This window comes from Elephantulus edwardii, unplaced genomic scaffold, assembly GCF_000299155.1.
Source record: "Elephantulus edwardii isolate Elephantulus edwardi_28Jun2011 unplaced genomic scaffold, EleEdw1.0 scaffold00121, whole genome shotgun sequence".
NCBI classification, from domain to species: Eukaryota; Metazoa; Chordata; class Mammalia; order Macroscelidea; family Macroscelididae; genus Elephantulus; species Elephantulus edwardii.
The window spans coordinates 729,292-754,549 of NW_006399871.1; the positions used below are offsets into that span (position 1 = coordinate 729,292).

Sequence of the window (25,258 nt, forward strand, 5' to 3'; positions counted from 1 at the left end):
CACACACACACACACACACACACACACACACACACACACACATCTCTCAACAATATAAACTGACAGAGACACTGCAACAATGGGCTCAAACACAGTCATGACTGTGAAAATGATGCAAGATTGGGCAGTGTACATAAAGTCATACTATGACTACGAATCACCTCGGTGGCATCTAACAACATATACCACCTGTGAATTTCCTTTAGGTTTAAGTGTCTTTAAGCTATGACCTAAAGTACTCATGGCATGAGTGCTCCCTCCTCAAGTATCTCCTGTTAAGGGTTTCTTTTCCCTCTTGTTAAGTTTATTCTTAAAAGGATTCAGCCATTTGAAACAATAATTTACAAGTGTCATAGAAAATATAAATTTCTGTAAAAAAAAAATTTTGCACAAAACCCCAAAAACAACAACAAAAAACCAGCCACAAAATGAAATCTTAAAAAGACAGAAAATATGCCCCTGGCCTCTGAAGTACATCTGACAAAAAAGAAAAAAAAATAAATAAAATAAACAAATAAAAATCAGAACAAAAGAGGAATCCTTGAAGATAAACATTCTCCGCACAAGATCTGAAGACAGAAATAATTTTTCTCATTACCTACAGTCATGGTGAAAATTCAAACTACACTAGCATTCTTAGGCTCCCAATAATCAAAATAAATATTACTGTTGAAGTACACTGTCTGGTGTTTGTTGTGAATGTTGCACTAAGTTCATTATCACATTAACATACACAAGAAAAATATGGCCAGATTTGTGAAATATTCTCAGCTAAATCCCCATCTTAAAGACAATGGCTCACACTTCGTAACATTGTAACTAAAAGAGTTAATAGAACTAAAGATAGTCCTTGTAAGAGAAGTAATACAGTAACATTTATCAAGAAACATATACATGCAATAAAGTAACCACAGATTACTTTTAAAAAAACAAAGTCAGTGGGATAGACTAAACTGAAAGATGAAACAATGACAAAGGTGATATAATGAAGTTCGGGAAAGAAAATTTTTAAAAATGTTTTAGATGGAGATTTTACGAGTATTTTTTAAAAAATCTTATCACAAAACTTTTACTTGCAGCTATCAACCTTCTTATCCTAGATATTTCTATTTCCCTTAAGTAGTTATTACGTGCCCTCAAGTCACCTGTGAGTCATAGTGACCTTATGTACAGCCCTAAACCTGGCTCTATCCTGTGCCAATCTTACTGTCTCTGACACACCTACCCCCATTTCCCTGAAGAGACTAAAATATATAAACATTACAATCTTGTTTCATTACCAGCAGAAGAGATACCAAAAATCAATTAGGGTGCTGTTCTTATCATGCCCCTTACTTCCTCTTTGGGATACCAGGGTCACAAACCTAAACTTTTCCCCAAGGAGGCAATCAACCTATCTGAATGAGACCTCATTACTCTGCATGCTCACTGTTGCCAAAGTCAGCCCTCCTTAGCTCTGGCGTCCCTGTCCATCCACTGTCATACATTCTCTCCATAATTCAAATCTGTGTAGTATCTATTACCAAGCAAATACTTTTATATGTTTTCAAAGACTTTGGCATCTAGCCTCAACACCACCTTTCTACTGTTCTCTCTTTTCAGAAAGAGAATTAAACTGGTTGCTAGGTAGGTTTGTCCACTGGCACGTCTAATTTTGTAATTCCATGGCTTCGAGGGACTTTCTGCTAAATTCCTCCCCTCAACTCTATGATACAAAAACATTTTTTTATCAGCTTTGCGTCATCATTATTACTGTATAGATATACTGCAGGGACAACAGATACTGGGGCAATGTTGCAAACTTACTTCTTTTAAAAGTATCCTTCACATCCTTTTCATATTTTATGAGCAAGACTTTACAGTACACTGTACTCAAGGCTTGAATACATAGTTATGACAAGGTGGGGAAATGTGTAGCCACCATGTAGGCATCATGAAGACAATGAACATCCTAATACAGAGATTATGGAAAGAAAAGAAAGAAGAAATTCTACCTGGAAGATCAAGAAAGGTCTCACATAAATGTGCCTCCAAGCAGAATGATAGATGGAATGATAGGCACAAAGTGGCCCAAAGGGTGAAACAGGCAGAGAATTTTACAGCTAAGAGTTTTAAATGTATGATTTTCATCAAAGTATAGCCAGATCAAGGAGAATGCTATGTTAATTAAAATACCCATACCTAAAAAGAAACTAATAAAAACAAACTGCCATCTTCCCATGGTTGATGTAATCCATGAACCATCAAAAATCGCCATGACTCTCAAGGCCTAAATCTAAACGGAAATTAACCTCTAAAGCTAAGTGAGAACTCTGTCTTAAAGACAGAAAAATACTTCACTGGCTGAAATATTAGCATAAAGTGAAAGAATAACATTAGAAAATAATGAAGCAGCTTAGATTCGTGGAGGCTGCTCCTGACCACTGTTGTTTCCCCTTACATCGCTCTCTGTGATGGTGATGGGAAGGCCACGCAGCATGATGGTCTTGCTCTCCCTCTCGTCACTGATGTCGTGCCGATAGTCGTGCTCACCATAGTCACCATCTGAATGGTAGCCATCTTCTGACCGGTCGCTGTTTCTTCTTTCTCTCTCTCTCTGATTTATAACAAACAAAATTTCCATGAAAATCACAATGAGGTGATTCCTTTTTACCCAGGCCTTCCAATCCTAGGAACTTATCCTTACAACAGAGACAAATACTGCATGATAGTGTTTACAAAGTCATTGTTAATACATAATGATGTTATCAACATGTTACACTGTGAAAATTATATGCACAGAACAACTCATTTTAAGTGTGGGCGAAGTGCAAAGTCATTCATACAACAAAACTATCTCTAAAATTATTTATGTATATGGAAAGGAATGTGAAAACTACCTATGTAAGATAACTGGAATTACTTTTTCCCATGTATTATGCTTCTACTACATTATCTTTAAAACAGAAAAAAGATAAATGAAAAAAAACCCCCAGACCCTACCTTGTAGGTTCACAGTGAGACAAAACTGTACATTATTAAAGACTTAATTTGTCCATGTAAATTACTAAATGCAACATATTTAAAAATACAAGGTCTGACTATAATACCCAGCAGGGGTCATTTATTCAAGTTGACTAAACCTAACCATTGTATGTTACAAATACCTCCTCATACCTACACATTTCAGCACTTGGTGTACCCATTTCAAGGATGCTGGCAAGTCTAGAGCATACAATCCATAATCCTAAAATAATAAATAGGTGGTCACTCACCTCTGGACTGTCATAGTCTCGGTAGTCATCATATCGATCACTCCTTCGATCATCACTAGATCTTTTGTAATCAGAGTCCCTACGCCTGCTTCTGGATTCACGGTCATCACGGTCATCTCTGTCTATGATGGAACCATACCGGCCACTACGCTCTGTTCTGCTCACTCTGGCAAGGAAAAAAAAGTTCACATAATAGAAAGTACTTTCGTTTTGTATCTTGTAAAAACTCATTATTTTGTAACATATATGAAAAGAACTTATTTTTTACAATTTACTATAAAATTCCAGTTAACAAAGACAGCTAATGGGAAAACACCTATATCCTTAAATGCAAAGATAATTGTTAGAAATCCTTAGAAATACTTAAATCTGAACACATAGCTCCCATATATTTCTAAGAAAAGGTCATGCTGTTTTATTTACTCCTGCATTTCCCCAAGTCAGTGATCTACATATTACAACAGACATGTAAATAAACAGGAAGAAGCAGTAACTCGAATTTTACTCCATTTCAACAACTAGAGAAAACGGGCTCATCCACTATAAAGGGTACATCTACTGGGAAACTGACGAACTAACCTAGATAAACGGATTCTCTTTTCAATTGTTAAATATAAGGAGATGACCACCCAAGAATCTAACCAAAAAAAAGCTTAGCCTCATTTGACCACATATAACTTCATTCCTTTCATAATACAATTTGGCTAGAACAAGACAAAAAGTTTCTAAGACCCCATTTAGAGTACAAAAATGTAATCAAAAAACCCTTGGAAACAATTTAGGACTACCCAAAGCATTAAGTATAAGTTTAGAAATCTAAAAAGAGATAAATGTTAACTTAATAAATAATCTGAAAAAAAAAAAAATTACTATATCATTAAAATGATGACATCATGTAATCTAGTTGTTCTCAAGTCTGGCCCATCAATTTGATCCATCAGTATGAACAGTCATACTGAGGAAGCAAGGTGGCTTAGTAATAAGTAGAGGTTGTATGTTTAAAACAAATTTTAAGAGAGGGCACCCACAGGAGACACGGTAAACAAACATTCTCATCTTAATTTCCCCATACCGAGTCAACACTTTCTCTGCTTCCCCTTTCCCCCAAATTCCTCACATGTACACAGCCCTAAGATTCTCAGATCCAGATTCCAACAGTTTTGTCATTTAGGCCACAATAACAGGAACTGGCATTTATAAGTTGTCAGATGAGGCAATGTGCTTAATTAAGAGCTAGCCTGATTTCCTCACTTCTATACGGGATGTTGTTCACATCAGAAACCCTCACTAACCCACTCTATCACCCCCCCCCCCCCAATTTGTACCTGGTTCTTCAGGCTTCATCTCAGAGGGTATTTCATGCAGGAAGCTCTCCCTGATACTTCTAGCAAAACAAATGCTTCTTTGCCCATTTAATATGACACAGTTCACCCTGAAATTTAATTCTCTCCCTAAACAGCAGCCTTGTAAGAGTAGGAGTCATAATGACACTCACTATTGTATCCTTAGTGTTCAGTAATGTCTGGCATCGCCTATTTATTTGACAAACAATTTTTTTTAAATTTTTTTTTTAACAACTGTTAACAAAGAAGTCCTCATGGAAATGCTGGCACAAATACTTACCGTTTGTCTGAACCCATTGTCTTGAAATCTACCACACTGGTCTCAAAGGTTTAAACTTTTCTTTTCCGAGGAGACAAAGCCAGTCACTGCGAATGTGAGAAATCACTTAAATTAAATTGGTCTGCATGAAGGGCTACTACCAGGGCTGGATTATCCAAGATGGGGGAGGGGTGGATGGAAACAGGCAACAAATAGTAAAACCGTACCAACATTCTAACACAACAACAGCAGTAAACGGAAATAAACATTAAAATGCTAACCGTACAGTTCAGGAAAAATCCTGATCCTTACGATTACAAAGCAAAAAAAGGACAGATCTGCAACCTATTCTTAATCTTTCTAAATCCAAGCAATTCCATTGTGGGAGCTGACCGCGGAAACATCAATCAAAGTCTCTCTCTTCGTGTGTGGTTGGGGGGGGGGGAATAACGTCAAACCAAAAAAATAACAAAAAATCTGATGGACAACACAGCATCGCTCAGAAAGCAGGCTAACGTGAATCTATTTCTAACTCAACGACTGATTCAAAGTCAGAAACCGAAATCCTCAGTTAACAATAACCAGCACGTCGCGGGCGCGGCCTGAACCCGCCCCGCAGGCCGCCAAACGGGGAGAAAACACCAAATGGTGACAAGGGAGCGAACCCGCCCCGTCGCCTGCTCTACGTACAGCGGGCGCCCGGCGAACACTTGGCAATAAACGGAAGCGAACCATCCGGGCGAATCGAGCCCCCGAGAGGGATCGCTGGGGTCCCCCCCGAGGGGGCGCAGACCCACGTCCCGGGGGTGTCGCGGCCGCGATGGCGGCGCCTGGGCCTGCGCGCCCGCCTCCCTCCCCGAGGCTCGGCCTCTGCCGAGCAGCCTATCCGACAGAATCCAGCCACAGCCCCGGGGCATGGGGGCCGCAGGCTGTCGGGGACACTCTGCAGCTCCGGCCGAGGGCGGGGAGGAAGCGCCCCCACTCTTCAGCTGGGCTGGGGTCTCTAGGGACGCGTCTCAACAGAGCCCTAAAGAAGCGAGCCCCGAGCTGGGCCGGGCCAACTCTGCTCCTTCAACCGACAGCGCTAAGGAAAGACCAGGGCCGTAGCCCTCCAACGCTCGGTCTCTAGAAAACAGCTGGGACCGGCTAGGCCGCCGCGAGCGGCGGGCAGGTTAACCTCAAGGGCTTATCGGAAAAGAAAGAGCTGCCTTTCGCTATGGAAGGCCGACGCACTTACACCAAAGGAGACCGAAGGTACTGCAGTAGCGGTTCTGGGCCCCAGGACGTTCAGTTAGTGCTCAGCCGCTCCACAAAATGGCGCCACCTCCGACTGCCGTCTCCTACCCACACTACCCAGCGGCTCCTTCCTTTGCCCCACCCCTTCCCTGTCACCTCCAATCAGAGGAGGGGTCTGGCTCTGCGAGGGCTGACGGGAACTGTGGTCGTCAAGGCAGCCTGTCACTACGCCAGGTGTTTATTTCTTGCGTATATTTCTGTTCTTATAAGTCACTGCCGTTGGCAATGTGCCCTTTGCAGTCTCTGATGAGAGGTTTGAGGGATGTCTCTTTATGGGGTATTTTTTGCCGTTGTTACAAGGATCTTAGCACATTTTACTTTTATTTCCTCTGGCGAGTTGAATACACTAGTTGGTCCTCCAGTTAGAATTTACCGCCTTCTGAATTAGTGTTGTTGTTGTTAGATCATTATGACTCATAGCAACCCTATGAGCAACAGATGTGAATTTTGCCTTGTCTTGTGTCATCCTCACGATCGCTGTTATGCTTGAACCTAGTTATAGTCACTGTGTCAGTCATTTTGTTGAAGGTCTTCCTTTTTTTCTAACCTTCCTTTCTCAGGTGAAAAGTATTTTTGATGTATTTTTTCCCCAAGCACTAGCCCCTTCTGTCAACTTGCCCAAAATGGAGGAAGAAGTTTGATCATCCTTGACTCTTAAGGCCTGGCAGTGGTTGAACTTCTCCAAGATAGAGTTGTTCTTTTGAGAATCCGTAGGCTATTTAGTAAACCAAGTGCTGATAGTTATTGTTGTTTGGTGCCCTGCAGGAGAGGAAGACCCTGAATGAGATGAATTGACACAATAACTAGGGTTATGAGGGTAGGTGTGTTAGAGAGTGAGATTGGCTCAGGATAGAGCAGGGTTCAGCGCTATTGTGCATAGGGTCGCTACAAGTCGACATGATGGCACAGAACAACAACATTAGTAAAAAGCTGGGCTGCAATTCCAAAGGCACATGGTTTGAATCCACTAGGTGTTCTAAGATAAAAGGACAGGCAATGTCCTTCTGTGGGATTTACTGTCTCTGAAAACACTTTGGTGAGTCAGCTATGGGTCAGTTCCAACTAAATGGTCAACAACAAGAAGCAACAAAATGGATATTAAATCCACTTTGCAGATAACAAACAGTAAGAGAATTTTTGGAAATCTTTAGAGTGCTAGAAGTCCTTTAAGTTGGTAATATGCCGGGTCCTCAACTAATTTACCATGGAGTTGGAATTTACTCATAGTTGACCTCTAGTGGGTTTTCAGAAGTTGTAAATCACACAGGAAAAGAGCAGCACAATGCTCTAGCCACTATGTCACCAGAGTCCCCTAGAAAAGGCACAGAAGACTAATTTTCCAGGGTTAATGTAATAGTTTCTGCTGTTGCAACTGCTTGCTTGTTTTAAGCCAGGGAGCTATGAGCAAGGCCTGGCAGAAAGGACAGGCAACATCATGATAGATGGAGAAAAGATTGAAACTCAACAACTTCATCTTACTTGGTTGGATCCACAATTTTGGTACCAGGAGCCAGGAAATCAGGAGACATATTGGACTGGGAAATTATGCAGTTAGAGATCTTTCCAAATTATTGAGGAGCAATGAGGTTTGTTTGATGACTAAGGTACACCTGATTCAATACGCTGCTGAAAGCTGGACAATGAATAAAGGATGATAGAAGAATCAGTGCATTTGAACTACGGTATTGGAGTACCGAATATTCCATGGGCTGCCAAAATGACAGATATGTCTTGGAGAAGGTGCAGCCAGAATGTTCCTTGAAGGCAAAAAAGATAAAAGTTCGTCTCACATACTTTGGGCATGTAGCTAGGAAAGGGTATTGCTGAAGATGGACATCATGCTTGGAAAGGTGGAAGGAAAGTGAAGGAGAGGAAGATCCTCAATCAGGTGTAATGATACTTTGCAGCAGTGGGTTCGAGTATGTCAGAGATAGTGAAGATGGCACAGGATAGGATGGGGCTCATATCTGTTGTTCATAGGGTCGCTATGAGTCGTACTCGACTCAACAGCACCTAACAGTAATAGTTAAATAGTGGATCCAGGAGTGCCCTGCCTGGCAGCGGGACTTAATTCGTAGGGGCGCAGTCCTTGGAGCATGGAGGAGTGAGAGGACAGGTCTTCGGGAAAGGATTTATTTCGGGGCGGCAGCAGGCCATTGATGGAGGGTCACTGAGTTTCACCATCCTTGTCCAGTGCACTACATAGAAAGGCAGTTAGCATGCCGCCTTCCACGGACACAGCTGAAGCCCCGCCCTGGCCTGCACTCAGAAGACATGTGCGCTTGCGCATAGGCTGGGAGACTCCGCCCCCATTTAGCCCCGCCTCCGTCAACACCCACCGCGGCTGCGGAGCCCGACGCACAGACTAGCGTGATCTGATGCAAGCTGATTGGGCAATGTGAAGAGGGCGGGCACCGCGCGGGAGGGGAGGGGGACACAGAGGCTGAGGCGCGGGCAGCGGGCGCTGGAGCGACACGAACCCCAGCACGGGACCCTCTAGCCTGAGCCCACGAGCCTCGGAGCAGCCTTCACGCGCTCCACTGGCCACAACTGACATCTGATTCTGAAGCCAGAGGCGCCTGGTGCATCGCTGTGAGATGACGGCCATGGAGGTGACACCGCATGATCCCCACGACAAGGGAGTGGAGGACGGTTATCACATGCTTGTGGGATAATGGGGTTGGCGAGGAAGCACCAGAGGCAGGTGCCAGCCGGCCCCACCAAGGGGTGAGGGCGTGAGCATGTGAGGACGAGAGAAGGCATCCACTCATCTGGAAAAGGCACACGTTCGAGCGACTCTGGAACGCAGGATGGCCTTAGTGGACACCAAGACCTCTGGGGACTGATCTCCTCACCGAAGATCAGCGCAACCAGGCGCCCCCCACCCCCGGCCCTCCATGGTCCCTTCTATCAATTCACCCAGTCTAATTAGACTGCAGCGTCTAATTATTTATCTTTACTCTTGTTACTTTATTTTTTGCTTTATTCATCTTTTAAAATTCGTTTATTTTAGCTTCATTCTTGTATCTTTTTTTAAATTTTATTTTGTTATATTTGTGTGTGTACCATCAAATTGGATCTGATACAGGAGGAGAGTGCCCCTCCTTCTCCAGCAGAGCGTCTGGTGAATTCGAACCACATACCTCTGGGATTGCAGTGCAGCTTCTTGCCACTAGGCCACCAGAGCTCTCTTCATTCTTGTATCTTTTACTTTTATTATTTTACTGAAATTATCAAATTATATGAGCTCAAAACTATTGCTACATTAAACTCAAAAAGAACACAAAGAAACAGCAACAACAAACTAAATAAAAACCAAACCAACCATCTAACCAACCAAAATACTTGTAGTCTTTGAGCTGTTAGTCCTCTGCTTCAATGGCTCTTTTAGACCTCATTTCTGATGTCCCTGCCTCTTTGTCCTGGTCAATAACAGTACCCTGCCCCCAAATCTCTACCAGAGGTACCCTGCCCCCAAATCTCTACCAGAGGCAAGACACTGGACAACTTGCACAGTAGGGCCCCACAGGATGCCTGGCCCAGCCCAGCATCATGATAGATGTAGAAAAGATTGAGGTTGTCTATAATTTCTTTTTATTTGTATCCACATTCAACACCCATGGTAGTAGTCAATAAATCAAAAGATGAGTTTTTGCTGGGAAAGGCAAAGTGCTAGGGTGCATGCATGTTTGAAGACTAAGGTGTTTCTAATCCAAGCCATGATGTTTTCAATTGCTTCCTACGCATATTAAAGTTAGACAAGGAGTAAGGTGACTGAAAAAGAATTGATGCCTTTGAATTTTGGTGTTAGAGAAAGTGTGTTGGGTCTATTCCATGGGCTGCAAAAAACCCAAACAAGTCTGTCTTGAAGTGCAACCAGGGTACTCCTTAAAGGCAAGGGTGGTGAAACTTTGTCTCACATTTGGGGCATGTGTCAAGAGGAGTCAGTTCTTGGGAAAAGACATTATTTTGATAAAGGTGGAAGGTAAGAGATGGATTGACATAGTACCTGGTTAAGAGTATGTTGGAGACCGTGTGATGGTTGTGGATAGTTTCAGATTTCTTCACAGGGTCACTGAGTTGTAGTTGACTCCATAGTTCTAACAACAGCATGGCAACAGTTAAGAAGCCCTGACTGTGCAATGTTAACCCTGGCTTTAACCAAGGCTATAATCCATCAGTGTCTCTGGTGATCTGCTTTCCTAATGATTGACACTGTGATTAAGAAGACATACTGGTACACAATGATTACTACTTACAAACTGAAATTGATCTGGAAAGAAGCAAACACAGGTAAACACAATCTGTCTTGTCTTCTCTTCCACAGGATTCTCCAGCTAGGTAAAAATAGATGTGAATGGAGTGGTGGGAATGAGTGTGTTTGAGATGGTGAGGTTGGCACAGGATAGAATGGTGTTTAGGGCTCTTGTACACAGGGTCGCTATGAATTGCGAGCGACTCGATGGCACATAACATTCAGTTACTGAGGACGAAAACCTTAAGTCATCAAAACCAAACCACTCGCAGTCTGCTCAAAGTCCATCAGAACCATGGCAACTCTCCATCAATTTCCAGGTTGTAAATATTAATGAAAGGAGCTGGTCTCATCTTTGTTCTTTAAGGTAGCTGGAGTATTTAGACAAACCTTATGGTTATATACTAGTCTTTTTTTTTTTTTTCTTTCCTAGATGGGATTTATTCTCCATGAAGTCAAAGTGGCATCCAACAAAAGCAGCATTAAGCTCATAGGGACACAGAACTGGTACTCAAAACTGCTTGCACAAATTCCAATGTAGTACATAAAAGAAATTGAATGACTTTTGTAAGGATTGGTACTTTATATCATTCCTTATGATATGCACATTGTCTGTCACTAATAACTTGGATCTTACTGTATTGTCACTTAAATTGGTACCGGTACTGATGAAAAGCTCTTATATACTAGTCTTTTTGTTGCTGACTCTGAGATGAATGGGAATTCTAGAATATTTGATTGTACTTATGTGAAACCTGTACTTGGACCAAGAGGCAGTCATTAGAAGAGAGGAAGCACTGCATTGCTCAAAATCTGGAAGGGTATATGCCAGTGATTTGTCGTTATCTCCATACTTTCTGATCAATATGCAGAACAGATTATCTGGGATGCTGGGTTCTATGAGGAGAAATGTAGCATCAGGATTGGAGGAAGACTCATCAACAACCTGCATTATGCAGATGACATAACCTTGCTTACTGAAATTGAGGAGAACCTTAAGTGCTTACTGCAGTCTTAAATATGGCTTAAAGCTCAACATCAAGAAAACATTCTCACCAATGGGCTGATTGATAGTATCATGATAAGATGGTGAAGAGCTTGAGATTGTTAACAGCTTCAGTTTGCTTGGCTCCACAATCAATACTCTTGGTACCAGTAGCTAGGAAATCAAAACACTAATTACATTGGGAAAGTCTGCTGTCAGGGACCTCTCCAGAGTACTAAAGAGCAACCACATCAAGGTGTGCCTGATCCAAGACACAGTCTTTGCAATTACTTGCTAAGCTTCAGAAAGCTGGACAATGACTAGGGATGATAGAATTGATGTCTTTGAGCTGTGGTGGTGAAGAGAATTGAATATACCAAGGACTGCTAGGAGAACAAACACGTTTGACCTAGAGAAGCTGAAACCAAGCTGCTCCTTGGAGACAAGGATTCTGAAGCTTCATCGGACATATTTTAGGCATGTGGAAAGGAGAGAACAATCTTTGGAGAGGGACATCATACTTGGGAGGGTGGAAATACAGTGCAAGAGAGGAAGACCCTTGATGAGGTGGACTGACTCAGTGACAGAGGGGCAGGTGTGTCAGAGACAGTAAGCTTGGCTCAGGATAAAGCAGGGTTCAGAGCTGTTGTATATAGGGCACTATGAGTCGCAAGTGACTTGACGGCACATAACAACTTAATTTTCTAGTGAACTTGTTGATCCATATAAACCACCAATTTTCTGCTGCATTCACTGTAGAGGGTAGGTGTCAGAACACCCGCCTCACTCTACTGGGTGTAGTCCTTAGGCAGTTGGTCTGCTAACCCAAAGTTCCAAGCCACCGTTTCTCTGATGGATAAAGATGAGCAATCTTCTCTAGTGCGAGTTACAGCTTCTAAAACCTGCCAGAGCGCCAGCTATGAGTCAGTTCCTACTCATTGGCAATGAGTTCAGTTTGCTGTTAAGGAAAAAAAAAAAAGTACCTGTATTTTTTCCTTTTGGGTAAGAAATCTCTCAAAAACCAGAAGGAAAACCGAAGAATTCCAAACCAGGAATTTCAATTCTTGAACAAAACATTGTTCCTGGAACAAATAATTATGTTCCTACTTATGGATTAAGGAGCTCTGGTGGCCTACTACAAGTGCCAATTTAAAGGCACACAGTTGGAATTCACCGGCTGCTTGAGGGAGAACGATGGGCAATTTCCTCTTGTGTCATTTACAGCCACTGAAAACCTGCTGGGAAGGGAGGGGGTCAGTTAAGAGTTGGTTCCACTTGTTGGCATATAACAACTATGGATTATCTTTGCACATCCAAAGTATTAAATGACTGACAATGGAAATTCTTTAGTTAACAGACAGAAAGGTAGAAATCTCTCTGAATTTTGAAACACACACACACACACACACACACACACACACACACTTTCTTCCTCCTCCCTTTCCATCTATATCAATTTCTACTTTCTTATCTGTTATAATATGTGGAAAGAGTTCTAAGTGATGGCTTGACACAGTAACTGTAACAATGGACTCAATCATGCTGGAGACCATGAGATAGGCGCAGGATAGAGCAAAATTCTCATGTTGTTCACATGGGTTGCTGTAAATACTAGTTGACACAATAGCACCTAACACTATCATGGATCTATAGGGTGCTCTAGTCTGTAGGAGTCATGCTGCAAACCCAAAGGCAGTTTGAATCCATCATTGGTGCCATAGGAGAAAAGATAGGCAATTTTCTCCAGATTTACAGCCTCAGAAGCCCAATGGAGGGTTAGCTATGAGGTGGTTTTGGTTTGATGGCAATGAGGGTATTTTTATTTACCCATAAACATGAACAACTTGGAAATATATACATACAGTTTTAACAATCTGAAAAAGTTCATGTATCTAACCACAGGTGGTTGTTGTTATGTGCCATCGAGTCATTTGCGACTCATAGCGACCCTCTGTACAACAGCCCTAAACCCTGCTCTATCCTGTGCCAATCTCATTGCCTCCGACACACCCATCCTGATTACCCCAGTCACTGAATCAATCCACCTCATAGAGGGTCTTCCCCTCCTCGCTGTCCCTCCACTCTGCCCAGCATGATGTCCCTCTCCAAAGACCTGTCTCTCCTTACAACATGTCCAAAGTATGTCAGATGAAGCCTCAGGATCCTTGCCTCCAAGGAGCAGCCTGGTTTAACCCTCTCTACGATGAATCTATTTGTTTTCCTGGCAGTCCATGGTACATTCAGTACTCTTCCCCAGCACCACAGCTCAAAGGCGTCAATTCTCCTTCTATCCTCCCTAGTCATTGTCCAACTCTCTGATGCATAACAAGTGATTGCAAAAACCATGGCCTGTATCAGGCGCACCTTAGTCTCCAGAGAGACACCGTTGCTCTTGAGTACTTTAGAGAGGTCCCTAACTGCAGACTTTTCCATCGCAATACGTTTTTTGATTTCCTGACTGCTGGTGCCAAGAGTGTTGACTGTGGAGCCGAGCAAACTGAAGCTGTGAACAATCTCAATCTCTTCACCATCCATCCTGATGCTACCGATTGGTCCAGTGGTGAGAATTTTTGTCTTCTTGACATTGAGCCTCAGTCCATATTGAAGGCTGCAGTCCTTGACCCTCTGTAGTAAGTGCATGAGATCCTCCTCAGTTTCAGCGAGCAGGGTTGTGTCATCTGTATAATGCAGATTGTTGATAGATCGTCCACTAATAATAACGCCACGCTTCTCCTCATAGAGCCCAGCCTCTCGGATAATCTGCTCTGCATACAGGTTGAAAAGGTATGGAGACAGGACACATCCCTGGCGTACACCCTTCCCAATTTTGAACCATGCAGTGTTGCCCTGCTCTGTTCTGATGACTGCCTCTTGGTCCAAGTATAGGTTTCACATTAGCACGATTAAATGTTCTGGGATTCCCCAGGAGGCATTCAAATATTAAGTCAAAATAGATGTCCACACCCATGTTTATTGTGGCTTTGTTCACAACAGCAAAGAGTTGGAAAGAACATTAAGTGCCCTTCAACAATGGATAGAGAAGCTGTGGAATATTCACACAAAGAACTCATGAAATATTATACAAAATGGGTGACTCTGGAGGACATTATGCTGAGTGAAATATCTCAGTCACAAAAGGACAAATACTGCATAGTGACACTGTTGTAAAACGGGACTGACATTGGGGTTGGGGAGAGACTGAGAAAGATGGGCTAAATTATATATACTGCATTGAAACAGATGAGAGAGAGAGAGAGAGAGAACAGTTTAAAAGGGCTATATATGATTAGGTATTATTGTCATGACAGGAGTCCAGAAAAAAGGCTGCATAGTGGAGTGGACATGGGGAGAGGGATTGTATAACAATAGAAGAATTTTTCTTTTACGTTTTAAAGAGAAGAGCAAACTGGGGACCGGGGGAAGTTGAGCAGGGAGAAAAGTGCAACAATGAATGAATGAAAATCCAAAGTCTCTATAAACTTTCATTAAAATTAATAATAAGAAGAAAACAAAGGAAAAAACCTCCAACGAAAGTAAACAAAATCAGGCAGAAAAACGGAATGTGAAAATTGGAGTCCCTGTACATTTAGTAAAGAATTAAATCACTGATCTGAGAATTTTAGCCAATTTTTTTTTAGTTTCATGTATTAGATTTCTAAATGAAATGTCTTCTAAAAAAAAAAAAGTCAAGAATCCAGAACCCACTAGACCGAATAGCCAAAGGCAGTTCAACAGTATTTAACCTGCATTTGTCATTCTTGTCACTAGAAGTATCTCACCATTTGGTGTACTGCTAACCTCCCATTTTGCCCCCAAAATATGTCAGAAGATCCCGTTCTTTTAAAGTACAATTCAATCTTTGATCCTGCCTTATGCATGAAGGCAACCCCCTTAGACCAGAGGTTGACAAATGACGATTAAATGAAACCTGCTTTTGCAAATAAAGTTTTACTGCTCAACCCACACTTACTTAATGACAGATCATTAAGTCCATAGAAGCTTAGCCCTTTACAGAGAAGTTTACACCATCAAGATTCTCTTTGTGAGAAAGGTTTTTCTTGAGGCATCTGCAAAGTATAGTTTCTACTAATGTATAAATGTATATAGTTTTTAACTATTGAGGAATTATTGGGGGAAGGGGTACCTATAATAGGTTTACAGAATATAGTCTTTTTAATAGCAAATTTGTTTTAAAACACCTTACTTTTTTATTATTGTTATTAATTTCAATGAACATTTAGAGATTTTGGATTTCCATTCATTCATTGTTGTACTTTTCTGCCCCCCACCCCCCTCCAGTTTGCTCTTCTCTTTGAAAAGTACAATAAAAATTCCTTCATTGCTATACAATCCCCCCACCCCCCATGCCGAGTATACTCCACTTTGCAACCTTCATTCTGGACTCTCATAATGCCCTGTAATATTGCTTTTAAACTGTTCTCTCCCTCATCCTTTTTTTTTTTTTGTGAGTGTACCGTCAAATCAGATCTGACTGGTACAGGAGGAGATTGTTCCTCCTTTTCCTGGCAGAGCATCTGGTGCATTCGAACCATGTGCCTGTGGGATTGTAGTTGCAGCTCCTTGCCACTAGGCCACCAGAGCTCCCCTCCCTCATTCTTTTGATGTGAATTCTGTGAAATGCTAAGAGTGATGGTGGTGGGGAAATAGAGAAAGAGGGCAAACATCACTTTAGACAATTTTCGGTATGGAGGAAGGAGGAACTTGGGCAATAGCAAGAAGAGAATGGCAATACCTACCAGGCTGACTTGTCCTGATTATTACACTATGAAGCACCGAGGTCCCTTCAGATATTTAAGCAAAGTTAGGGTTTAAAGGTCACTGCAATCCAATCATTCACACTAACAGGAGCGCTTTTGCTGTTTTTTCAGCATCACCCCAAATGAGCCAACTTCAGGGTACTCCCTCTCCCATAATTAGGTCCACCTTCTCACCCATTTTGGGAGTGAAAAAACCCAACATCATCACATTGAAAAAAAGTTTATTTAAAAAAGTTCTAGCAGCAAGAACAGTAACAAAACAAAAGGAGACAAACAAACAACACAGGAAAGAGGTTGTATCTTGTGGGACTCGTCTCCATTCTTTAATCGAGTTCTTTATACCGAGCAAACATGACTCTTCGAACTGCATCTCGGTAAGTTTCGTTAGACTGTCTCTTGCTAGTCCTTCCTGGGGCTCCCACTCCGGGTCCCTTCATGCGGCCTTCAGTCTGAAAATAAAGACAGTGAAGTGGGCCCTATTGCTTACTTAGCTGCAAAGCTAGTCTTTGGTTACAAGTATTTCTCTGCACCAATAAAAACCAGGATATATGTGTGTTTTTTAGTTCTTAATTATTAAAAAAACCCCTCAGGAATAAGGACAATAGTGACACCATGACCACAAGAATAGGACTCAATACCAGAGATATGAGAAAGTCCATATAGGAAACATAGTAACCAATCTTCTCTTATCTCTTCCTCTAAATAGGAGGTTCATTTTGAAACATGAGGGGTCTTTCAAGTAAACTCAGGGAGCTCTGGTGGTGAAGCCTGTAGTGATCTGTGCTGCTAAACCAATGACCAAGTGTGTGTGGCCGTTAGACTCCACCAGCAGCAACCTGGGAGAAAGAATTCTTTCTCTTATCGTTTAAAAAACCCGATGGAAGGTCACTATGAGTGGGAACCAAGTCAGTGGCAGTAAACTTGAGTTTTTGATGTAAATGTCAATTATTTTTCAGAATAACTTTATGCTCTTCAAATTTTAGCTGTCAAAGATCTCTACTGATACCCTCTCAGAGATGCCAATGTACTCTTTGTTGCTGGTTTCCAGGTCTTTTCTACCAAATAATTCTTCAGTTATCAGTCTGCTTGAATCCCACACTGCTCACTGCTTATTCTCTAAGAGTTAAGATGATCCCCAATCCAATTTCTCCCTCCCATCACCACAGTCAACCAAACTACAATACAGGGGCCGGCATGCTTAGCTGTAACAGAGTAATAAAGACAGACAGGTTCCTGAATGCCCATGTCCTATATCAGCAGTGGAGAAAGTTCAGCTAGAAGACATGAGTAGTATTCTAGGCCCATGCCACCCCAAAACAAAAGGGAAATAATTTCACCTCTTCCGAAGTTAAGCCAGGCTGGCCATATCCCAAACCTGTACCCTTCTTCCAGCCAGTAGCCTGCTGGCCATAGCCTCCTTTGCTGCTATTGTCGATACTTTCTTTACCCAAAGGTTTACGGTCACTGCAAAAGAAGCAGATGTATTTAGTCACCTGCTTGTGAACCAGATACAAATTTCTGCTCTGATGTGCTTCTTAAAAAGGTGTATTAAGCAATACTTCTGAACGCTTAGTCTCGTCTGTGGAGACATTAATGAGGAGGATGTGAACAGATGCTCACAGCAGACAGAGTTCACTCTGAAGTGTGAGAACAGGGGCTATCTGCTATGGGATTACAAACCATGGAGTCACCAAAGACAAAGGAATTCCAACAAAAGGGGTACATTTAAATTGGAGTTTACTGAGCAGGAAAAAGAGTGGGAGGAAAGGGGGACACAGGCAAGGAAAAAGTAAGGAAGTACAGTAACATTATGTTGTTAGTAATCTAAAACAGAAACCCAAGACATTGAGCAGGTACAGATTCCAAGAGGAGATTCTCAGAAGGCAAATGGCAATGTAGATTTATAGTTCAGAAAACACATACTTGGTTTGGGATAAAGATGGAACCACAGGATTAGGTAGCATGTTGATAATGGGGCTTAGACAGCTGTTAGAATAAAGGAGCAGTGAAGTCTTACAGAGCACCTGGACTCATTCAGAAAAGAAAGACAAGCAAGAAAGGAGAATGTGAAGAAGCCTCATTCTCAACTGATTCAAGACTAGGGTAGTCTCTCTCCTCCTGTCTGGGACTGACCTTTCATCTTTATTATAGTATGTTGTTTTTGTTAGGTGCTGTTGAGTCGAGTACAACTCACAGTGATCCTATGAACAACAGATCAGATCCTATCCTATCCTATCCTATCCTATCCTATCCTATCCTGTCCTGTCCTGTGCCATGCTCACCATCTCTGACACACTTGAGCCCATTGCTGCAGTTACTGTATCAATTCACCTTGCTGAGGGTCTCCCTCTCTCCTTCGTTGTCCCTCCACCTTCCCAAGCACGATTTCTCGCTCCAAGGAATTACCTCTCCTAGCAACAAGCCCAGAGTAAATGAGATGAAGTTTTATCATCTTTGCCGTCAAGAAGCACTCTGTCTGTACTTTCTCCAAGACATGTTTGTCCAAGACTAGAACATAACAAACACAGGTATGTTCTAGTATAGTGCATGTCAAATTACAAATAATGACGCAATGGAATGTTACATCAGCTTGGTAGCCTAACTCTGGTACTTCTTAAAAATGAGAATAATAGGAGGGGAGCTCTGGGGGCCTAGAGGCAAGAAACTGCACTGCAATTCCAGGGGTACATGGTTCAAATCCACCAGATTCTCTGCTGGAGAAGGATGGGCAATCTCTTCTTGTACCAGTCAAATTCGATTTGACGGTACATACACAAAAAAGAATAATTTTTTTTTTAAAAAAGAGAATAATAGAGTTCAATGGACTCTAATAATAAGGATGTATTATTTCATGAAGACTTTCAAATACCCAAAATATGGAATCAGTGAATCAAGACCAAAAAAAAAAGTTGTTTTAGTAAGCTGTTAATAGATGAGTTAGAATACCAGTGTTGTAACCCTGTCAAGCTCCCCCAGGGGCCTTCCTCTTCAGTCATATCTGCTTCCCCACAGGTACAAACCCCTCTGATTACTGTTTCTTCTGCTCATCAACATATATTTGACAGCTCAAGTGCTGTCATTGTAAATGACCACACTTTATGCTCTTGCAGCCTATTATCTTCCATTTCTCCTTTTAAGTCTTGCTATAAGAGGCTATTCCTTGGAAAGGAACATCATAATTGGAAAGGTGGAGGGCAAGCAAAAGAGAGGAAGATTTTCAACTAGATGGACTGATATGGTGACTAATTCAATGGGCTCAAGCGTGTCAGAAGGTGTGAGGATGGTACAGGATAAGACAGGGTTCAGATCTGTTGTTCATAGAGTCTCTATGGGTCATACTCAACTCGATGGCACCTAACAACATTAAAAACCATCTGTTATCATCTTCCTGATAACTCAAAAGAAACTTGGCCACCATCAATGAGTGATTTCTCTCTTCTCCCACACAACAAACTGATCACCAAGCCTGGTGGATTTGATACCTACCTCTAAACCACTTTCTTTTTTATATTCACAACCTTCCTTTAGATAATCACAACCAAAGCGGTCTCATTAATTTCTCTACAAACCTGTACTTCACATGTTTTCCCACCTTTCAAAAATGCAGAGCTACGACTGTTACAACTTGCTTAAAATCATTCTATGATTTATCACTGCCTTTAGGGAGATCTGGTACCCTAGTGGTAAGGATCAGTGTTGCCAACCCAAAGGCATGTGGTTCAGATTCACCAGCTTCTCTGTGGGAGAAAGATGGGCAATCTTCTCCAGTGTAATTTGCAGCCTCTGAAAACCCAGTGGAGATCAGCTATGGGTCGGTTTCAACTTGACGGTACATAACACCTGCTGCCTTTAACATTGTACTCTTTCTTCCTAGATTTCTGTATTTGTCCTATGAGACAGCGTATCACCACCCATACCTTCCCTATTTTGTACTCAGTCAAGGATGATCTACTAATAATTGTTCACCAGAGCATTCCTTGCATTAAGTACAGTACCTGCATATAGATAGATAGATAGATAGTGTGTTACCAACAGATTCCATTTATCTCTGGTCTCAAATCTGGGAGATGAGTGGAAATAATTATAGAAAGCTCAAGATCATATATCTAGATCAATACCACTTACTGATTTGTGGCCTGTTTCTGACAGCAAAAGTGTATCAGAGAAAAGTCTCAAGAACTTCACAATTTTGTCAGCCCTATAGGAGGACACAGAATTAATCATGAGGAGAGAAAGGATTTTTTACTATGGCACTGACTCCATGCTCAAAGAGTTGTGACAACCCATTTCTGATAATCTCACTCCTCCAAGAAGAAATCAGTCATACAGCTGGAGCAGGAGACAACCTTACCACTGGGTGAAAGGTTCCTGGCTTACCTGTCCGTTTCCCTGGTGTATTTGATCCTTTTTCGTTCTGGAGAATCCAAAGACTGGAGTTTTTCCCTGCGATCATTTCCTCTTTCCTTAAATCTGCCCTGTTGGTAAGCAGAGAAGAAGACCTGAGCTTTCTTGGGACAAGAGAGAAGGATGAGGAGGCCTTTATCATATTCCTGATATTTATTTTATGTGAAAACACAATTTTTTGCCCCTTCACACACTGTTCTTTAGAAAGCAATGATTTCTTTACTGTTTTGAGAGGGAAAAGCTGGCATACTTCATTCAGCTCTTTTCCTTGTGTGGAGCAGGTACTCTCCAATAAGCGTCTACATACTCTACACCATTACAGAAGACATGCCCTAGGTCATGACCAGGCAGCAGATGCATTCACTTAATTGTGTGGTCTAGGAAGCTAATTCAGTGGCTCTCACACTCAGTTACTTCCTCCAACAGTGACAGATGTTATTTTAGTGGCTTATTTTACTTATATCCTCCCACTTCTCAGTTGGCTCAAGCTGAGGAAGAAGAATGCTACATATTGGGCCTACTTAGAAAATGTTGCCCTCTTTTTTTAACATTAATTTTATTGAGGGTATACTTTATTAACAATAAAGTGCCCCAATTTTAAGGCATTTCTTAAGGGGACACGTAGTTCAAATCCTCTAGTGACTCTGTGGGAGGAAGACAGGCATTCTCCTGGTAAAATGTACAGTCAGGGAAACCCAATGGAGTCACTACAAGTCAGATCTGACTGAGCAGGGAGCGTGAGAGTATTTTAATGTATGGCTCAATGAGTTTACTTATTTGCTTGGTGAGTTTTGAACAATGAACACAACCTTTGGGGCTCCTTTGATTCTCTGTTTTCCTGTAAAAAAGGGTCAGTACTGCTTACAAACTTTACACCATGGGAAAAAAAAAGATGTTGGGGCCAAGGGAAGAACATGCTATCAAAGTTTACCTCCCGTTCTCGCCTCTCCAGATAGGCCAACTCTTGTTCAGACTGCTTAATTTTCCGGTGGATTTCCAGGTTTTGCTGTGAAGAGAAGGGGTTTATAAGCACAGATCAAGGGAAAAAAAACGGGTCTGAGATATGCTTCTAGGCTTTTCCTGACAATTGTGTACACAACTCTTTTTATTGACTAACCTTCTAAATAATCACTGGACCCTGTTAGCAACAATCCCTAACTGGTCTTGCTTTGTGCTCACCTATGGAAGCCTAGGTTCTAAGGTTAACTTGTCACATACAGTATGGCTCCCAGGCTCCAACCAACAAAAAGGGCTAATAACTTAAAAAATACATAGCATTATATATGTATGTGTATTTAGGTGTGTGTGTATATACACACATACACACATAACTATACATATATAAATTCTCACTATATATTTTTAATTATTTATTGGCATTTTTTGCCAGAGAGTGGAAATTCAAACATCAGCATGATGACTCAGAATCATAAAAGGTCAAAGGGCTTTGGCAACTAGTCTGTGCCAGGAACTGTCAGAAGGCAATCCTAGAAGATTTGCAGATCCCTCTCAGAAGAAGTTGGGAAAAGAGGTGTGCAGTATCACCCAAAGCTTCTGAGTTTTCAATTAGAGAAGCCTTTGGTTCTCTGTTGAAGGTCTAAATATGAGCCTTCACTTGCTCTTACAGTATTACTAAGGTATGGGTGACACAACTTATATGAGAACTATGGATCTATCTAGGAGCTTGCTTTATCTGTGTATACTTTGGCTCTTTGGTTACGACAAATGTGTGGGAGGAATGCAGAGGAGAGTTATGGCGTATCAAATTGATCAAAATGACAATAAGACTAGCTGTAGCATCATGTAACTCAATACATGTAGAGAGGACAGAATGTGATCCACCTTTGGGGAGAATGAAACATTGTCAGAACTGGATGAGTAACAAAGAACTATGTGAAGTCAAACGCTCTGGTAAATGGAAGAATGACGGTAACAAGCTTGTGAGATTTCTACTCCATTATTTCCTTTCCCTTGCAACCATAATTGGTGTTCTAACCACAGCTGGTGTTGCCTGATTTGAGTTACACACTAAAATTCTGAAGTCAGGCAAAGCCTTAACTCATGGGGGGGGGGGAAATTACGGAGGAACATTTTACTCTTCAACTGGAGTGATTTTAATTATAGACTGGAGCTATAATTATTATAATACTGGGGCTGATGTAGGCTGGGGTAAAGTGATGTAAGTTTTAGTTCCTACAATACTAATTAATCATAGGTAAGTTTCAAAAACATGAAGGGTCAGAGAACTTCCCCTTAGTACCTTGTGCAGGTCTGAAAGCTGCTGGTGTTTGATGAGCACTTCCTTATTGGGAAACTGCCTTCTGCAAAGAAGGCAAGCCAGTTTATTCCAGTCAGTGAGTTTGTCTTCTTCATTCTCCTTTTTGACGGGCTCTTCCCTCGGCTGGGCCTGCACTGTGCGAGGTGGTGGGGGAGGAGCCTGCTCCTCTTCCTCCTCCTCCTCGTAGTCACTGTCTCCTCCATATTCACCAAGGAGACCGATTAGTGGGTTTACCACTTTAGGCTGGAAGGAAGAGTCCAGGGATTAACACCAATTCAAACAGTATTCTGGGGCCCATTTTCTGAAATTCTGATATATGAACAGTTAATTTGTTTCTGCTCTTTCAGTTGGAATAATGATTGCTGAGCTCAACATGGGCCTAGTGACCACACTGTTAGATGGAACCAACAATACTGAAGTGTGGCCTTAATCCTTGCTCACTGAGGTAAATCAGAGAGCTTCCTTTGGGCGTGACCCTAGCAACAGAATGGTAAGGAGAAAGGAATCTGCAAAGAAAAAGAGCTACAGAATTACAAGTTATACACAGAGGATGAGGTAATAAAAAAGTAACTATAATCTATGGAAAGAAAGCTATGATGATTATACTGTTGAAAGCCATTGTAACCTCAGTATGGTAACCTCAAAGGGGATTTAAGAACTGAGATTAAAAGCAATTGACGCATGAATACTCAGATAGACAGACCAACAGGGCATGTCCAGAATCAATGTTACTACTACAAAGTATGCAAATTATTTACCAGTAACTTATTCAATCATGATCCATGTTCACTGTTCTATGAACAGTCAAAATAAAATAAATAAAGCATGGTCATTGTTGTTACATATATGTATTCAATCAGAAGTTCTTTTGATTAGGCGGACATAACCATTCAAGGGATCTAAACAATGGGTGTCAGGGCGAGCTCTGGTGGCCTAGTGGCAAGAAGCTGTAACTGCAATCTCAGAGATGCACAGTTCGAATCCACCAGATGCTCTGCTGGAGAAGGAGGAATAATCTCCTCCTGTACCAGTCAGATCTGATTTGATGGTACACACAAAAAATAATGAAATAAACAATGGGTGTCAACATTAATGTCATTCACTCTGCAGGCAAGCCAACTACACAAATGAATATTCATGTAGCATCAAAGGCAGGGAACATCAGCAACAGGAAAACTGGTTTCTTTGGTCATTTAGAGAAAAAACAAGAACAAAATTAAAACTTAGTAAGGTCAATCATCTCCTGGTCTGATGGGAATGATGAAGCTAAGAGACAGATAATTCCCTGTAGTAGTATCCACTTCCTAAATAACATTCCTCCGGAAACTCTATGAACTTTGATAAATGTCAATACTGTAGAGGAGCTTCAGGCCTTCTGTCCATAGGGTCGCTGGAAGGTAATCATCAACAACAACATCATCATCATCATCATCATGCAGCAATATCTCAGGAATGTCTGTTTACCTCAAGCTTATACTCAGGAAGTGTTCTTGAAAGAGCAAAAAGACCAAGCTAGGGGGGGTGTAGCCTTTAAGCTTCCTTTCCCACCCTGACCCAGCCCCAGCCCCAGTCATTAGGAGTCTTACTGGAGGAGGACTCTCTTCCTTCTTCACAACGGGAGGCAAGGGTTTCTTAAAGACATCCTCTGGGGGAGCCTTCCCTTCACTTGCATTGTCCTGAAACTAATCAAAGCCAGAGGTTATTGCATGATACTCAGAAAAAGTGGGTTAAAAGTTAATCTTTTTGAAACAAGGTAGATTTTTCTGAACTTCATAGTTTATAAAACATGTGTGATATTGCTAAAGTGATTTAAAAATGAAAACTTTTATTAGGGAGCTCTGGTGGCCTAGTGCCAAGAAGCTGCACTGCAATCCCAGAGGTGCATGGTTCGAATCCACCTGATGCTCTGCTGGAGGAGGAGGGACAATCTCCTCCTGTACCAGTAAGATCCAATTTGATGTTACACACACACACAAAATAATAAAATAAATTTAAAAAACAAACAAAAAAACCCCAGCAAAACCTTTTATGACAATAATCTGGAACAAGAGGTGCATTGCAAAGTGATCTGGAGAGGAGAAGAGAAGAAAAATATGCATGAATGAATGGGTTAAAAAGAATCTTTTAAAAAATCTATTATTTATTGTATATTAAGTGATAACTATGTATCACCAAATGAGGTATTCACGTGCATTATCTTCTTCGCCTTTCTTTTTTTTTTTAGGATCTTGGACACTTTATGGCACATTTTTGTGTTTATCTCCTTTCTTCTTTTTTTTTTAAATTAAATTTTATTAGTTTTAATGAACATTTACAGAGATTTTGGGTTTTCATTCATTCATTGTTGCAATGTTTTCTCCACCCTCATCCCCAGTTCTTCGCCTTTCTTATATAGTATTTCCAGAT

General features: G+C 41.5%; 2 protein-coding genes across 2 annotated transcripts in view; both read right to left on the bottom strand.

The window, feature by feature from the left end:
- Positions 1-4,951, bottom strand: part of RBM5 (RNA binding motif protein 5) — a 22,235-nt gene extending 17,284 nt beyond the window's left edge. Inside the window, exons 1-3 of the mRNA XM_006892883.1 lie at positions 4,878-4,951; positions 3,255-3,420; positions 2,441-2,596 (exon numbers count right to left, since the gene is read on the bottom strand). Of these exons, the coding sequence (XP_006892945.1) occupies positions 2,441-2,596; positions 3,255-3,420; positions 4,878-4,894 (339 nt within the window). The 5' untranslated portion in view covers positions 4,895-4,951. The remainder of the gene's footprint in view (positions 1-2,440; positions 2,597-3,254; positions 3,421-4,877) is intronic.
- An 11,542-nt stretch (positions 4,952-16,493) lies between these two features.
- Positions 16,494-25,258, bottom strand: part of RBM6 (RNA binding motif protein 6) — a 104,138-nt gene continuing 95,373 nt past the window's right edge. Inside the window, exons 16-21 of the mRNA XM_006892884.1 lie at positions 24,439-24,534; positions 22,835-23,095; positions 21,506-21,580; positions 20,548-20,645; positions 17,508-17,634; positions 16,494-16,619 (exon numbers count right to left, since the gene is read on the bottom strand). Of these exons, the coding sequence (XP_006892946.1) occupies positions 16,494-16,619; positions 17,508-17,634; positions 20,548-20,645; positions 21,506-21,580; positions 22,835-23,095; positions 24,439-24,534 (783 nt within the window). The remainder of the gene's footprint in view (positions 16,620-17,507; positions 17,635-20,547; positions 20,646-21,505; positions 21,581-22,834; positions 23,096-24,438; positions 24,535-25,258) is intronic.